At 58.5% G+C, this 16,976-nt stretch overlaps 3 protein-coding genes across 3 annotated transcripts; 2 read left to right on the top strand and 1 right to left on the bottom strand.

Moving 5' to 3' along the window:
- Positions 1–1,280: 1,280 nt before the first annotated feature.
- Positions 1,281–3,019, top strand: BESB_023140 (uncharacterized protein; the record flags this gene model as incomplete). The annotated part of the gene is made up of 3 exons (XM_029361016.1): positions 1,281–1,477; positions 1,624–1,808; positions 2,025–3,019. 3 exons carry the CDS (start codon positions 1,281–1,283, stop codon positions 3,017–3,019), a joined length of 1,377 nt encoding a protein of 458 aa, XP_029215831.1.
- Positions 3,020–5,681: 2,662 nt separating this feature from the next.
- Positions 5,682–13,467, top strand: BESB_023130 (1-deoxy-D-xylulose-5-phosphate synthase; the record flags this gene model as incomplete). The annotated part of the gene is made up of 12 exons (XM_029361015.1): positions 5,682–7,597; positions 7,930–8,089; positions 8,611–8,713; positions 9,147–9,257; positions 9,614–9,742; positions 10,161–10,681; positions 10,881–11,368; positions 11,550–11,691; positions 11,931–12,019; positions 12,377–12,473; positions 12,711–13,049; positions 13,297–13,467. The coding sequence occupies 12 exons, from the start codon at positions 5,682–5,684 to the stop codon at positions 13,465–13,467; spliced, it is 4,266 nt and encodes a 1,421-aa protein (XP_029215830.1).
- Positions 13,468–15,664: 2,197 nt separating this feature from the next.
- On the bottom strand, positions 15,665–16,132 carry BESB_023120 (uncharacterized protein; the record flags this gene model as incomplete). Its single annotated transcript, XM_029361014.1, has 1 exon — positions 15,665–16,132. One exon carries the CDS (start codon positions 16,130–16,132, stop codon positions 15,665–15,667), a length of 468 nt encoding a protein of 155 aa, XP_029215829.1.
- Positions 16,133–16,976: the final 844 nt, after the last annotated feature.

The raw sequence follows: 16,976 nt of genomic DNA, 5'->3' as shown, positions 1-16,976 counted from the left end.
CGTCTATTCTCGTCGCAATTTATCGTGTGCATATAGTTCTGTTTTGTCCCCGGTTCTCAATCTTTGTTTCGGCTTTTTCCGTCATGCGCGCCCCCCCCCGGCCGTACGTCCGTCACGGACATCGCATGTGCTGAGGGGAGTGCGGGTTGTGTGTGAAGCCTGACACCGGTATGCATCTGTGTGCGCTCAAACGCGAGCAGACAAGGCCAGTGGTCCCATTCAGGCGGCGCGCTCCTGCGCAGCAGAACCTCTGGTTCCTTTCCGCAACCGCACACTCCAGCATATGGAGACGAATCCGACAGATTTGGTGTCCTATACGAGACCGTAGATTTATGCCGCAGAGCAAAAGGCTGTATATGCGTGAAACGGTCAAGACCCAGCAAACTTCGTACACGGCAGCAACGACTTTTTAGGCCCTGTCTCTGCTCATGGAGCCCTGATTACTGCGTGAGAGGAGCGGTATCTCCGAGAGGCCAACGGCCTGCTGCGCTGTCTTCAGTATGCCCGAGCAGTAGGAGGGCAGCGGAAGCAGGTGCAAAACTGATAATGCTCTTTCGGCTTCTCAGCTTATCCTGTAGAGTACACATGCGTCGAGCAATCCACAGGTATCTGCATAGTCGTATCTGCTGCAGCGCGCACTCGGTCACGGCACACGGAATAGTAGCTGTGTCTGGAGTGGTTTGCCAGCGTGTCTTCGCTGCGGTTGCGTCCCTCATGGTCGAGTTTTTACGTGCTGAACCCGGCATCGCCAGCAGTGTCACTCGGAAATGAGGTTTTTTTACGCAGGATCGTGATTGCCTGCACTCCCTCCCGCGCAACACTGCCTGGCTGAGCTTGTGTATACCCTTGATGATTTGCTAGTTGTCTTGTTGAATTGTCTTATGTCGTAAGAAGAGGTGCATGCCAGCGGACCGTGGCTCCGAAGAAGCTGATTACATTGGTTGACGACCCTCCAAGAATCTCTGCGGTACTGTCATCTGCGCATGGCGGATGCGGGGATTAGGGCAGTCAGGTAGTGAAAAGGGGGTGGACCCACCGTCTCATACACACTCTTGCAAGCTTGCGTGGTTTCCGCTCAGCTGGCATCGGTTTTTCTGTGAATTCTTGCAAGACGCGAGCCCCTATGACAAGAAACCCTTCGTAGTGGCTCCAGAGGGACCTGCCGCCTCAGGTACATACTACGAGAGCCTCCCGTATGTATATCTCTTTTCAAAGGGCTCGTTCTACGCGTGTGCAATCGTTGTCGCACGCCAGTTATGTGGAAGGGTCTGTGTTCGACTATGGAGCAGAACGCGATCTGCAACGCGGAACGTCAAAATCCGCGGGGTGGTTCAGCACTCCTCGAACGATTAGCTGGCAACACTTCTCAAGGATGCCTGCGACTCCTCCATCCAGCGAATGTTGCTCTTCAAACTGAAAGTACTAGGTCCGCAATGTTGTATGCTCATCCGCTGACCGACAGCAGCAAATGCATATGGTAATTCGATTGCTGCACGGCGACCACGTAGGGAGTGCGGCGATGCCGAGGGAGCAACACTCGCTATGCGGCATTTATCTTGCGGCATGCTTTCAAGAGAGTATTCATGTGAAGCATGTGGTGTGTGTCTGGCTCCTTTCGAGCAGGTTGACTGTTCTCGTGCTGTGCTGTACGATTCGAGTCGTTGAGCTCCAAAGCCAGGAGATGTTCAAGGCGTTCTACGAGTTTGCAATGCCAACATTTGCACAGTCCTCTGCATTCGATCCACCGTTCGTGGGAGGCCTCGGACAGGCTGGGTCAGTTGAGGTTCAACCTGATGGTACACCTGTTGGTACGCACTTAGACGTGCCATGTGAGCCGGTGCGGCGACGCCAGAAAAGCCCACGCTGCAACAATGTGGCCCCTGCGGCGCCACTCCTTGCAGAAGCCGTGGGGAAAGGAGCCTCGCTATTGGACATGTCTAGAAACAGGTGTGTAAGCCACTGCTTCGAGGTTGGCGTTCTCGTTCGTCTTGTAATATCTGTTACCGTCGCGGGTCATTTTGTAGGTGCTGTAGGAGGAGGCGGTCCACCGGGAATTGCTCTCGTTGCAGCAGACGATTCGCCAAGGAAAACCGAAGGCGCAGGCGGGCGGCGGCTTGCTGGGGAGCCCTCGTTGAATAGCCAGGATGCTGGAACGTGGATGAGTGCTCCGGTACCCGTGCCTGCTGGGTCGAACCAGGATGCTTCACTTCGGGTAAACGGAAGCCAAAACATGCTACAGTACCAACCGGAAACTGCTTTTGGGAGCTCAGGAATGTTGAGGCATGTGGCGCCTGGTTCGGTATCAGGTGGTGTAAATGGACAGTTCAGTTCGCCGTCACCTCCGCCTTCCTCACCTGCGGCTGTGTCTGAACTCCCGCCATATGGAGGAGTAAGTGCCGTTCCACCCCTGAGAAGCACGACGACCCAAGAAGCACTATTGATTCTCACAAGGCCTCGACCGTCACTGACTGCGATGGCTGCTGCAGCTGCTTCACTGACTCGTGCAGCTCCAGAAGGTCGGTGGAACTCGCGCAATAAGGGACCGCCACGGCCACCACTTCGTGTAGGGGATGGCAAAATGAAGGTTATCCATTTTCTGGGCATGACTGCTGAGAAACAGCGTGTTCTCCTGTCCTCACGTAAATCCCCACCTCTGTGGCCGTTGATGACACACTGCCGTCTAGAGCGTCTTATGCGCACCCTTCTGATAACAAGAGGACCCGAGCTACTGCGTGCCACCCGAGAGCGCCGCTGCAGAGAATTGGCGCGTGTTACAGCGGGCGGGCAGGGTTCCATTCAAATGCAGGAGTCAGCAGCAATATCGTACAGTGGGATGAACGCACCATCATCGTCATCATCATCACAGAGTTCATCCGATACACCACTGAGGCAGCCACACACCGGCCCACATGTCGGTGAAACATGTTGTCCCGGGCGTAGCTCGGGTGACCCCCATGAGTCTGGACGCGTTGCGGATGACGAAGATATGGATCTGACAGTACAGCCGGCGTGCGATTAGTGATATGACGCGATTATGCAAGGTCATTCTTCCCCGCGGCTCAAGCTCCGCCGTAGCGCTGAAGCCGCGCCGTACCGCGACCAGAGGAGGGCAGATCGAGTGCGCTGCTCGACCACCGGCATGGGACTTCATGTCATCGCAGCCCGCCGTGAAGAGGGATCACCGCCCATCAAAAAGGCATGGACCTTGTGTATAGAGAGAGGAGTCCACCGTGGTTGAATGCGTCATAGGATACTGGTGACAAGTGGAGAGCGATTTGTGTTCGCCAGCTCGTCCCCATAGAAGTGCTTTCACCAAGCAGGAGCAATTCAATGCGTGTGGAGCGTGTAGGTTTATTGCTGTCGCCCACAGTGTGGGATTCCTATATTGTTTTGTGGCAGGCGTTTGTCGCAGTGGTTCTGATAGCGGCAGCCACGGGCACCACGCATGCAGTCGTTACTGTTTTGTGGTCCGCCGGCATTCCGCTCGCATGAATGCTACCGTGGAGTTGAAAGATATGCACAGGCTCCAGTGCGTGGTGAGTTGTTGCGTGCCCCGATACTCCGCCTTCCACGCGAGATCCCCTAGAAATATGTAGGGATTCGCGCTGACAGAGTGCGCTGTCGCGGTGTTCCATGGGACTGTTAATCCGGATAAGCCGAACCCTGTAAAGCAAATCCGTTGCGTCATCCCGGTGGTGAGAGCATCAGCAGACACAGCACCACTTACGATGCTATTCAGGTTTATTTGGATAATAGTGAAGAGACTGTTTAGTAACAGTAAACCCTAATATTACCAACACGGCTGCGCAAGGCAACGCATTCCACTGAGTGTGCACGGCTGCCCAGTTGACCATGCGGTGGGGTGGCTGTCAACCGTCAGATTTCGGCGGAAGGCCTTGTGTAGTGATACTGATATACAGCGCCTCTCTGCTGTAAGGGGGTATAAATCATGGAAAAAAGGCCAGGAAGCCAATCAGCGCAGGCTAATTCCGAAAACTGGAGTCGGTTGACTGTCCCCTGTCTTGCCGTTCAGAGGCAGCCGGAGCTGCTAGCAACTCTGTGCAGGGATGGCCCTTCGGGGAATTGTGTCGGCCTTGTTCTGTTAGCTGCTGCGCAATGAGGAAGGAAGGATACTAAGCCGTTCTGGTCACTGAATGCGTGAATTCGTGTCAGTTGTCACGGGGAGGCCCGCTGCAATGAATCGACTTGTGGATCGACCCGCTGAACTGCCGATCGTGCCTGCAGGCCACGCGCAGGCGACTGGAGCATGAACTGGATGAAGTGACGGCGAGAGAGTGTTTGCTGCGCGAAAAGTGTGCGGAAGGGGCGGCTCTGTCTGAAGAAGCCGTGCAGAGGGCTCTCTTGCGTAAGACAAGCCATCGCGGATGGCGTGGAGTCTTTTCACAGCCCTATCTGATCGGGCAAAGCGGGCGCCGCCCCGACTGCAGCGACAAGAGCTTTCTTTCCACACCTCCTTTGCTGTCTGTCTTTCAAGATTCTCGGTCCCCGTCGGGCACACTGTATCTTCTTCGGTACACCCTGCCTACGAGGAAGCCCTGCGTTTTCCTCGAGCTCCCCCTTTTTTCTCACGCCTGTCTGCCCTTAAGACCTCGGAGAAGAGACAGGCCGGGCGCGTCTGTCGTTGAGCCCCACGCCTCTGTCCGTCAAGCCGTGCCGCACGCAGCTGCTGTTTGAATGTGTCGTCGAGTTCCCCATATTTGTCGCTATTTTACACAGCTAACGCAGCAATTTCCGCATGCGTGCTTAGCACGGCCTACGGCGAACACGACGAGGGAGGCGGAGGAGAAAACCGCGGAAGTGTTCCGGCACACACCTTCCCGGGGGTCCTCCTGCGTCTGTCTTCTGCGTTCAGGCTCCCCAGCAGGGTCGCTCCTCCTGAGTCTCTTCGCTTAGTTCGAACCGAAACAGGCAGCAGGAAAACCTTTTTCCCGCCCGCACCTTCCTTGCTTTCGGGGAACGCAGAGGCGAGACCTCGCGCTGCGCACACGCGTCGCGGCCGGTTTCTCTTGTCTTCTGTGTTGCCTCTCGCGACATTGGGGGAAACTGCGTAGATCGCGAGTCCTCCGAGCCTTTTCTCATCCTTCCTGGTTGGCTCTGTGGAGCGATGTGGTCATTAAAGAGGGCGTGATGCTCTGGAAACAGTTGGGGAGTGAGAATTCCCTCCACGCGCGTTCGAATTGCCCCGTTGTCTGCCCGCGCGCTGGGCACCGCGGCCTGCTGCACATCGACGACGAACTCTTGCCTCGTCACAAACCTGCTCCTTGCGCCGACTTTGCACCCATCGCTTCTTCGTTTTGCGTCATCGCACGCGGCTCCTTCCCTACCCTTGGCGTCTGCACGCCTCTTGGCGGTCTCTCCACGCCGTGATTCGTTCCTCCTGCGCCACTGGACTGAAAAGCCACGCAGGCGTCTTCCGTGTCTGGGAGAGCAAGAGCGGAGACAAGGCAGAAAACCCAGGGGCCGGCAAGCAAACGCGGAGGAAGATCGAGGGAGGAGGAAGGCGAGGTTGCGTTTCCGTAATGTGCGGGCCGCGGTTGGTAGCGCCATGGAAAAGCGCGGGAACGAGAATAGGAAGCCTTGCGCGGACAGAAGCCAGAAATCCTGAGGATCTCCGCGCGAGCGTCCCCCCTTCTCCACCTCTCTGCGCCCTAGACTGCGCCATGCCGGTCGAGGGGAGCCGCCGACGAAGGCGCAAATGGTACGTCCGGCCTCTCCAGGCTCGGAGGCGGAGACTGTGGAGCCGCCGCGGCGGCAGGCCTTGCTGTCAAGCCAGCCGAGGTGCCAGAACTCAGCGCGATGTAGAGGGCCGAAGGAACGCCAAGCCTGCAGGAGAGGCCGCCTGGGCAACAAAGCCCTCCGGCAGCGAGACCGAGGAGACAACGAGGACGATGAGCACTCTGGAGCATCGCCCTCAAACAGGAGACGCACAGATGAAAGCCAGTCAGGGCAGCCCCTGGGTATCCCCTGATGAGGCGGATAATGCATGCGCACCTTCTGTTCATTTTTCTTCTCGCCATCCTTCGTTCGCGCTCGACCCTCCTCTTGGGCCTTCACTGTCAGAATCCGTGTCCCCCCACAGACCCTCATGCAGGGCTTATCTGAGTCTTCCAAGTGGAGGAAGTGAGAAACTGGCTGTGCATGTTGCCTTGTCCACGCAGTCTCATTCCTGCGTTCGTACGCCTTGCTGCGCCCGCGTTTTCACGCCGTCTTCATCCTCACTCCGCAACTCGGAGTCCACGCGGGGGCCGCTGACTGCGGCTTCGTGTCCGTTTGTCGGGGCTTCTTCGGCTGATGCTTCCTGGTCTTCGTGTTCAGTTTCTTGCCGCAGCCTCGCGCGTAGAACTTGCCTGTCCTCCGGTGCTCGCTGCCCCTTTGGCCGCCGCCGTCCTCGTCTCCAGCTTCTTCAGGTGCCTCTTCTGGCGCTTCTTGCCTGCTTGTCTCTCAGCTCTGCATGGGCTGCGAGTCCTCTATCTTCGTCCGTCGCTGCATCTCTATCGCGCACTCACCCCCTGAGGCAGGCATCCGGCGGTTTGGATCTGCCAAGAGAGCCGAGCCGCTGCGCGCCCTGGCCCCCGCCTTCATCGGTGTCGTTCTCCTCTTCTCTGCGGAAGTGTGTTCAGCACTTCACCGGAGAAGAATGTTTGTTTTCTCTCCTTTCACCGGGGCGCAGCTCTGCGCTGGCGACACATCTGTTGGAGGAATCCAGCACCAAGGGTCAGCGGGAAACGTTCCGGATCCTTCGGTTGCTTGGCGCCGTCAAGAAGCGACCGGCGTTCGGCCCTCCAGGCTTCCTCGCGCGCGGCGCAAACGCCCCGCGCTCTTCCTTTCTTGCCTCTGCTTCGGCCCCTTCCTCCTCTTCTTCGCCACTTTTCGCGTCTCACGTCGCTCTGTGTAGGTGCCAGGGGGCGGGAGCGGCGGCGTGCGCGAGTCTCGCGTGGCCTCGCCCAGCTACATCCCATCCCGCTGTCTTCGCAGGTCCCCCTTCTTCTCTTTCTGCTGCTCGGGCGTCGTTGTCGTCTGCCTCTCCCGCTTCCTGCGGCCTGCTCTCTCCTCTGTTCCCACCTGCCGCCCCCGCTCCTCCGTCCTCGTCGGTGTGCTTCGCAGCCCCGTTTCTCTCGCCAACGCAGTCTCCGTCTGCAACGGCGCCGTTGCCCTCTGCGCCGTTCCAACTCGCGGACGAAGAGGAGGTGTGCGATGAACCACACAGGGGTCATCAGAGAGGAAGCCAGAGGCCTGGCGCGGCGGGTGCGAGTTCCAGTGTGTTCGCTGCGAGCGCTGAGTTTGCACCAACAACGGTCAGCCATTTGGACATTCAGCAGGCCTCTGTGGATAAGAAACCACCGACTAACTGCGCGTCGCCAGGCGATCCGACTGCCGCCTTCGCCTTCGAGAGACGGTCAGTGCCCCCCTGGCTGCCCCGGCGCGGGCCTCGTCCCGCGCGCGAGGGAGTCGCGAAGGGGGAAGCCGAAGAGGCGCATAACCAGGGCAACGCGGCGGTTCAGGATTTGCTCTCCTCCGTCAACCTTCCCGTGGATCTGAAAAAACTTCCTTTGCATCTGCTTCCGCAGCTCTGCGGGTAAGTGTTCGAGATCCAACAGTTTCGCAGTGCCCGCCGGTGGGTAACTCTACGTGCCACAAAGATCTTTGCCTGCGCTCTTCAGCGTGGTTCTCCCGAGCGGCTGACCGAGACCCGTTTCTTGTATTTGGCAGCTTTCATCAACCTCAGTCCCCGCGGTTTTCTCTACCCTTTGGAGGGGCCTTGGGGATCTCGCCTTCGCCCCGCGAGCCCCGCCGCGCCGTGCAGGCCCTTGCACGCGCACACATCGCGTCGGTGAATGCTGGCGGTCAGCTGGATGTCTTTTTTTCACGGCTGGTGGGTGGATTTTTGTGTTTGCGCCACGGCTCCAGGGAGATTCGCCAAGAGATTTTGAGCGTCGTCTCACACACGGGCGGGCACCTCGCGTCCTCTCTTGGGATGGTGGAGGTGATCGTTGCGCTCCTACGCGTCCTCGACGTCCCCTCCGACCGCATCGTCTACGACGTCTCGCATCAGGCCTATCCTCATAAGGTAGGTCTGCCAGGAGAGATGAATCAGCAGAGAACACAGAGGAAGCGAATGCGACAACCCCGTTGACACAAGCAGCGAAGGCGGTGCCGCACGCCCTGTGAGCATGGGGGACAGGCACGTAGCCGGTAGTGACAGACGAGAACCCAAGGTATGAAGGCCAGAAGGCAGAGGACTGTCGGCAGTCGCCCGCTGTCAGTGGTTGCAGGACGCCTCTGCCGTTCCTTTCGCCACTGCAGGGCGTCGTGACAACGCGCCTTCCTTTTTGTCACGCCCTTCTGTGAATCGTCGCCTCACCTACGTGTTTCGTGTTCCGCTGGGACTGCTCGAGGTGAGAACAGCCACATTCTCGCTCTGGAGGGCGCTGGCGCAGGGGAGCCCTGGCACCTCGCGCGCCTTGGGTTTTCGCGCCTTGACTGCTGTGCGGCCAACAGGATCCCCTCGGCGCTCCGGTGGGCTCAGGTGCGGGAGCTTGCAGCGGAGTTTGTCTCGTGTCTCTGTTGTCCCTGGTCTCTGCGTCTCAGATTCTCACGGGGCGACGCCACCTGATGGGGTCGCTGAGGCAACAGGGTGGCATTTCGGGCTTCTGCAAGAGGGCGGAATCCGTCTACGACGCCTTCGGTGCCGGTGAGACGCCAGCGCCAGACGCGGAACTTCTTTTGACACGCCTTGCGAGGCAGCAGCTGCAGTGATACGAATTGCCCGGCAGTTTCCTTGCCCATTGGCCATGATCAGCGTGTTTTGCTTTGTGTATGAGATCTCCGCGTTCGCGTTTCACTTGTCGCAGGCGTGGCGCCACCGCGGAGTCCGCGACTTGTATGCGGTCTCTCTCGGGATGCGCGAGACAGCGCCGGTTCAGGTCTCGCGTCGTCGTAGGCATATATCGGATTTCCACGTGGAGTACACACATGTCTCCAGTGTTCGTGCAGTCGAATATGCTTTTCGGACTCTCTGGTTTCCTCGTTCAAACGCTGTATTGAATGCATGGCCGTGGTAGGCGTCTTCTCTAGTGACCCAGATATGCGTTTGTGGACCCTACGCTGTTCGACCATGTGCGCAGGCCACTCTTCGACGTCCATAAGCAGCATCCAGGGAATGGCGGTCGCGCGCGAGCATCTCGCCCGGTTCAACGGAAGGCGAGAGGACAAGCCGCTGCATGTCGCTGTGATAGGTGAGACTTAGGCCTTTCTAGTTTCCTTCTGTAACTCCTTTCTCTGCCGGCGCTGCGGCAGGGCCGTGTCCCCTTCGCACGTCAGCCGCCTCTTGCGTATGCATGCGGGAGACACCTTTCAAAGGTGACGATGTCCGTACGGCGCGACTTGCCTCAGCCCGCACTGTCTTTCTCGTAGGTATCCCCGTAACAAAAGCGGCGGGTGGGGAGACCGCGCTCTTTAGGTAAAGTGGTTCACGCAGCAGCGCAGTCAAAAGTTGGAAACGCCAGTTCGGGAAGGTTTGGACAGCTTCCGCGCCGCGCTTCGTGTTTTCATCGGCGTGCCTGCTGCGACTTCCCTGCCCCCTGCGCTACAGGCGACGGCGGTCTGACGGGCGGAATGGCGTACGAAGCTCTGAACGCTTGCGGCTATTTGAAGTCGAAAATCCTCGTTATCCTCAATGACAACCAGCAGGTCTCGCTGCCGACTGGCGTCGCGTCAGCAGGTGAGGCAGAGGCAGAAAATGCTCACTTCTCATTTCAAGAGACATAGGGACGGGAGCAGGTTCAACGCGCCTCCAGAGGACCTACAAGGCCCCGCACTTGAGGCGACGAATGCAAGTTTGTCTTTGGGGTGTGTGTGCCTCTCCGCTCGAGCCAGCTAGTCGGCCTTGAAAGGGTGGAGACCTGCATGGTCTGACCTGCAGAGGCGCTTTGTTCTCATCCAGTTTGCTGTCCTGCTTCCATTCGCGCCGTAGACCGCTTCGGCTGGCCTCGCGTGGCCAGTAGAGAGGCCGCAATGCAGGTCGCCTCATCCCCTTGGCGACCGAGTGTCTTGGATCCCAGGGGCTTTACTGTCGCGGTGTATCGCCGCTCTTCTCCTTCACTCTCTCTTTTTGTTTCGTGTCTCTTGTGTCCGCTCAGGCGGCACGGCTCCGGCTAGTGCGGTCTCGCGGCACACGCAGGAGCTCCTGAAAGTGAGGGATTTCTGGTCGCTCAAGAGCTTCTTCCGCATGGGCATGAACAGCACGTTCTTCTCTGAAACATGGCGGCTGTCGTCGCTGCTGCAGCTTCTTGACCGGACGAAGGCCCCCGACGCGGGAGCCTCGCAGGCGCCTTCCGCACAGGACAGAGAAAAAGCGAGCGCCGGCCGAGGCGGCGACGCCGTCTTCGATCTGGAGAGGCTGCGGCGAGGCGGCAAGACGATAAAGGGCGACGGTGCAGAGGCAGGTGTGACAGCGGAAAGAGGAGAGTGTGGCGGACGAGAGAGAGAGATAAAAGAGCAAGGGACCCTCGCCAGAGACCTGGAGGAGGACGACGAAGAATCAGACCAGCCCAAGGCGCATGTAGAAGCTTCGTTCTTTGAGGCCCTGGGGTTCGACTATCTCGGACCGGTCGATGGCCACGATGTGGAGAACCTCGTCGCCGTTCTTTCAGCTATAAAAGTGAGGCGCCGATTGGCTAGATGCCCGAGCTTGGATCTGCACTCGCCGGCGGAACTCGTAGGGGATGGCGGCCTGCGTTTCAGCTTCGTGGTTGTTTGATTGAGTGTGTTTGGGAAAGGGTGGGTTGGGCGTTTAGTTGATTTCGTTCGGGGCTCACGGTGCCTTTTCCTCTGTGCCGCGTGCGCGCTTATCCTCACAGCAAACGGGGCTGAAAGGCCCGACGCTTTTGCATGTGAAGACCGAGAAGGGTCACGGCTACCCGCCAGCTCTGGCTGCTGCCGACCGGCTCCACGGCGTCTCGGCGGGGTTCTCCGACCTCTTCCACAAGACCCCCGAGAAGCAGCAAGAGGCAGCCGCCCCGAAGTCGAGCGCGTCAGAGTCCCCGGCGAAAAAGAGTCCCTTCCTAACTTCCGTGGCGGCCCGCGCGCTCCTGCGCCTGGCTGAGGACGACCGCAACGTCGTGGGCATCACCGCAGCCATGCCGGGGGGCACGGGGCTCCACGTGCTTGGCGCGCGCTTTCCAGAGCGGATGTTTGACGTGGGTATTGCGGAGCAGCACGCCGTGACGTTTGCGGCGGGCATGGCGGCGGAGGGCCTCAAACCCTTCTGCGCCATCTACAGCACCTTCCTGCAGAGGGCCTACGACCAAATCATCCACGACGCCGCGCTGCAAAAGCTCCCCGTCAGGTGCGTCGAAACAGGAGACACAGACACGGCGCGCCGCACGAGGGACAGAGAGAGAGGAGCGAGCGAAGGGAAGGAGACGCGGTCCGCACCGCGGCGCATCCGTAGCTCCGCCTGAGCCAGCCTTTCGGCGAAATCTAGGACACAATGTCGGATACATGCGCCTCGTCTGCTGCATTCCCAGGTTTTTGATTGATCGCGCCGGATACGTGGGTCCTGACGGCAGCACGCACCAGGGCAGCTTTGATCTCGCCTATCTTGGCTGTGTCCCCAATCTCGTCGTCATGGCTCCCAGCGACGAACTCGAACTCATCCACATGATGGAGGTGAGAGGCGTCTGCCGCGCGGGGGAGGAGGGCGGGAAGGATTTATTTAGGGTTCAGGGCAGGGTTGGGGCGGACATCGAGGAGAAGCCTCGAGAACTGTTGTGCAGGACACACACGCGCACCGCGCGTGTGTATTTGCATAGGCGCTAGTGCGCATGCACAGGGTTTCCTTTCTTTCGCTCGGGGAGCGACGATCTCCCGAGGCAAACTGAGACAACATGGTGTGTGGCGTCCCTCAGACTGCTTACCGCTACGACGACGGGCCATCCGCCATTCGCTACGGCCGCGCTCCGGCGTACGGCATGGAGACTCTGAACACGTATCTTGGGTGAGTGGGAAAAGTGGCCTGTCGCTTCAAAGATAGAAGAAATAGAAGACGTGTGCGACTTCTACGCATGTCTGCATCGCGACGATGCATGCTAGACCAGATACGCAGTGGCGTTGACGCAGGTCTGTGTTGCATCTGGTTGTTCTGCCTGCCGTCCGCTGCACTACAGCGTGGCGCTCGCTGCGTTTAGAGTCTCTGTTCCCATTGTTGCCATACGCCTCTCATTTCTGGGGTCTTACGCGTCCAGTCTCCGCTGTTCTCGTGCCCAGTATCTGGATATGTCAGCCGCGATATCTCTCCTCCACGCTGACCGTTTGTCCTATAATCGTTCGACGATGGCGTCTCCTTTTGTCGCAGGCACGCGGGCGTGAAGGAGCTCCCTGAGCGGGGCGCGGCCCTGGAGATCGGCAGAGGGCGAATTGTGAGGGAAGCGCACCCTGCGGCCAAGCACAAAGTGAGTTGTTGTCTCTCTCCTCACTCAGAGACGCGGGGTCGTCTGATGCCTGGATGCATGGCCTTCCCTTTGAATCACATGCGCCGCACAACCGCATCCGAAGGGTCTCACTGCGAGACAGCAGCCCGTCTGTGCGGCTTTGATAGTGACTGTCCCGCCACCTTCTCCCTACGTACTCAAAACCCGCAGCACCCTTCAGACACCAACTGTGTGTTTCCTTTCGTTCGCTGTTTCCAGGTGGCGATTCTCTCGCTTGGCACTCGTCTGCTTGATGCAGTGCATGCGGCCCTCCTGGTCGAGGAGGCGTGCTCGCCTGCGCACCCAAGACAGACTTCCTCAACGGCCGCGCAGGCCGCAGCCAAAGGGGACGCCAACTCGCCTCGGAATCAGACAGAAGTAGGGGTTACGGTGGCGGACGCACGGTTCCTCGCGCCCCTTGACCGGAGGCTGCTGCGCACCCTGGCCAAAACGCACTCTGCGCTTCTGATTGTCGAGGAGGGAGCCGTCGGCGGCTTCGGCGCCCAGGTCCTCAAGGCCCTCACCGACGACGGCCTTCTCGACTCGGCTGAACTGAAGGTGCGGAATGGAATCAGTATGTGAAGCAAACTGCATACGAAGGAGCGCACAGAACGGTGTTCATCGAGAAACCGGAAGTATCGCGCGTATCTGGTGCCCGTCCTGTGAATTGATTGGAGGCATCCGCCCCGAGCCGGAGGCGTGGGGGGGGGGGGGGGGGGGGCTAAAGAGTTGCACGTGGCCTATGTGTGTATAGCTTGCGGTTCAGACTTAGCAGGCGCCTCTGAGTTTAACTTGCTGCCTTCAGGTTCGGTCGTTGACGATGCCGCACAGCTTCATGGAGGCGGGGACGCTTCAGCAGCAATACGAGGAGGCCGGCCTCACGGCCAAGCACTTCGCTGGCGCGCTTCGCTCTCTCGTTCGCTCTGTGTCCTCCCCGGCGCCGTCTTTGCAGAGCTCTTCGTCTCCTGCCGCTTGAGCAACTGCTCCCAACGACACTGAAATGCGTCTCAACTTGCGCCTCCGTCCCTGGCCTCGGTCGGTTGCTCCCACGCCTTTCGATGGAAAGGCTGAGAAGAACCGCTGCACAAGTGAAACCTGCTACGCAGCGCGGTGTCAGGGGCCGATCGACGGCGATGTGAGTGAGGCGTCCATCTGCCACACCGTCTCGCACACGAAGGAAAGAAATGGCAAAGCACTTGGAACGGACGAGAGAGCCCCGGCGACGAGATACGTCGCGGTCTAGAACTCCTGCGGCGAGTTCGCTCGAGGGGGACAAGCAGACTTTCCCGAGACATGGCACGCAAAGCGGCGTTCACCGGGACTGCGGGAGGAGACGTTTTCCGAAGATTTAGCAAAGTGAACAAACTAGAGGAAAACGCGGTGTCTCCTGACGCACTCACGCGGGAGATGCATGGCAGCATGCAGGGGCAAGGAGCAGTGACTTTTGTTCTGTCGCAGTGCTTTGTCGTTCCAGTCTGCATTTTTCCTTCATTTGTTTGTCGTTTCCGTCTTGCCTGGGGTGAGGCGAGGGACCGCTGTTTCGTTTGTCAAGCCTCCCATCACCCCGTCGTGATGGCTTCACGAAGACATAGGTTCACTGCCGCTGGAGCGCCTTGTCTTCTCGTGTCTCAGAACCAGGCTCAGTCGTCGCTCAGCTTGCCTGTGTCCACGAACGCAATTTTCAGTAAGAAACGCAGCAGCCTTGGCGGGCCTGTGTGGCTGCGCAGCCGTGCTTCTCTGCTATCTTCCGCCGTCTACGGAGACGCTTCTTCACTCCATGTCGGCGTTTCGCTGTTGCATGACGCCGCATGCAATTCAATCAAGACAGGCCGCTTCGCGTCTTTCCCGTAGCCTCCGAGGACATCGACCTCCATAGTCTTGGTAGTGTTCCACGCATGGATATTTGTGCTAGGTAGGTGCAGCCGAGACGTCTCAAGACACGATCTGACGACAGCCTGCACCTCCCGCAGTTTTTCTATAATAGCCTTGCTCGGTCAGTCCATTTTCTCTTCTGCGGAAGCGCTTGGAATGCCTACAGAGCCGCTGTGGGTAACCGTTACGCGCTCGTTCCTTTTGCGCGTCGAAGAGGCCAGCCACTGGCGCAACTCGGGGTGTCACGGCTGCAAATCCAACGCTCGGTGCGCATGCGCTTCAGCACCGTAGTAGCCACCTGGTCCCGCTAGAAAAGTAGACAGGACATACAGGCCTTTGACGTTCTCAGGTTCGGCTTCGAGTACCTGCACGCAAAACGAAACGCGGCAGGCAAAAGCGCACGGCGGCCTTCACTCATAAAACCAGACACACACGCCTATACAACCGTACGTGCCGAAGGAGGCGTCCTTCTGTACTTATACGGTCGTAGCCTGGGCCTACGCGTTCTCCTGTATCAGCCCTTGGGACTAGCACTCGATGTATGTGCTTGTCACACAGAAAATTATATATATATATATATATACATATAGGTGCTTGTATGCATCTATGTACCCAGTGTCTGACGTTCACGTGGGGAAACGCCTGACTATAAAGAACTCAATATTCTGAGTTGTGCGCGCCATGTCGTGGACGCTTATGCTGATATGTAGATATTGCTTGCTTTCGTGTGGACGATGGGTTCCTTTTCTGTCAGCTTCCACCGTTTACCCAGCAGTAAAGACTTCCTTTTCGTTTGCCCTGCTCCCATCTTTCGCACACGGCAGCAGCTTGCCTGAATTCACGGAAAAGGTTGCTCCAGTGGGCGATGTTCAGGCGCACAGCGAGGAGCTCAGGATGTGCGCGTACGGCGTCACTCTCCTCGCCGCTTCCCGGTAAGCTTTCGAGATCCGTTTCACTCTGCACATCAGCAATCGAAGCACGAGGAACCCTGTGAACGGCATGAGGTCGTGGGTCTACCGTGGAGGCGCACGGAGGAGAGAGGCGTACATAGACGCGTCTACAGGAAGTTGCTTCCGGTGCATAGATAGATATATGTACATAGAGAGAGATAAATCCGATATATACATATATTTAGATTTAGATAGAGACATGCAAGTCTACACGGGCGTCCGCGGAGGTCGTCGCGGGCGAACGTACCATGCGGTATCGTCTCAAGGCGCGACAAAAATCGAGTTTTCTGAACCAGCGATTTACGTTTTCGCGAATCCCCTTGGCACGCGCAATTTGCTCATCCGGCGTTGCTAAGTGGGGTGCCTCTGGCAGCGGGTGAATGCCCCGCACAACGAAGCCTTGCAGAAGACTGCAGCAGGGTTGGCGTCGCGTGGCAGCTCCGTCTTCGTTTTCTTCTTTCTGTTGAGCTTTATCGTCTGGCTTCGTTTCTCGCTCTCTGCTGTCTTTGCCAGACTTGACGTCGGCGTCCTCCGTCTCTGACGCGTCGAGGCCTTGCTCCTTCGCGACGTTTTGCTCTCGTCCATTTTGTTCCCGTCTGCTGGTGTCTGGCCGCTCGTCTTTCGCCCCCTAAGCCTCCGCTTCTCGGCTTGTAGTGCGGTCCTCACTGCATTGGCCGCGGTCAAGTCTAGATCGAGAGCCCTCCCCCTGCGTTTCCTTTCGCGCGCGTTTCTCGGTTCCGTGCTGTTCGCCTGCGTTTGCTGCCACAGTCTATTTCTGCGTCTTTCCAGGCGCGGCGAACACGCCCGAGAGCCACGCATCTCCCGCTTGGCCGACGCGCAAGTGTCGCTTGAGAACTTCTATTCCGTTGTACGGCGCTTCTTCTTCGTCGAGAAGAAACTCAAACTCCGGTGGAGCTGATTCGTCGGCGTCGGCCGCTGTGGATGCAGATGTCTGAAGCAATGGAGCAGGCGCAAGAGACGAGGTAGGCGAGGCAGAAGAGGAACGCGGAGCTACACAGGGGCGCAAAAAGAAAGGCAAGCAATGCGAAGACGACGGAGAGGAACTGGCGGGGACAGCCGGGAGCGATGAGGACAGCGAGGCGCTGCCGGGACTTCTCCCTGGAGGGCGCGAAGAAGAACGGAAGGAGAGGCTGGCGTCGATCCAGGAGACACAGCTGAAGGCCGCGGAGAAAGAGGAGCGGAAGGGGACAGATGACCAAGACCCGGACGAGGGAGAGCGAAAGCTACCTCAACACGAGCTAGATCGCCAATATCTGTTGTGTGCTTTCTGTCCGGGGGATAAGAAAAGGATGCATTCGAGGAGGCATCCTGCCACGCGTTCCACACCCGGCTATCACATTTCAAACGGTCGTAAGCGAAGCATAAGACAAGGTCTTTCGGAAAGGCGGGTTCGGATTCTCTGTTACAGTCGTCTCCAGCGTCTCGCTCGTCGGGTTCCTCTTCAGTTTGCTTCTGCCTGCCCTCCCCGTGCTCCCGAAGGGCCACAGCAGCCGACGAAGATCCATACAACGAATCAAACAGGGACGGCGAAGAATGAGCAGAAGAGAGGAGACACGGGCGGCGACGGAGCTGGCCGAGCCTGTCCAGGTGGAGAAGTGTCAAGAGGAAGAATGCGGGAAAATTCAAAAGTCGATGGCGAAGG

This window comes from Besnoitia besnoiti, chromosome XII (assembly GCF_002563875.1).
Source record: "Besnoitia besnoiti strain Bb-Ger1 chromosome XII, whole genome shotgun sequence".
NCBI classification, from domain to species: Eukaryota; Apicomplexa; class Conoidasida; order Eucoccidiorida; family Sarcocystidae; genus Besnoitia; species Besnoitia besnoiti.
Note: the sequence above shows the minus strand (reverse complement) of the source record. Positions and strands in the feature narration are given on the sequence as shown.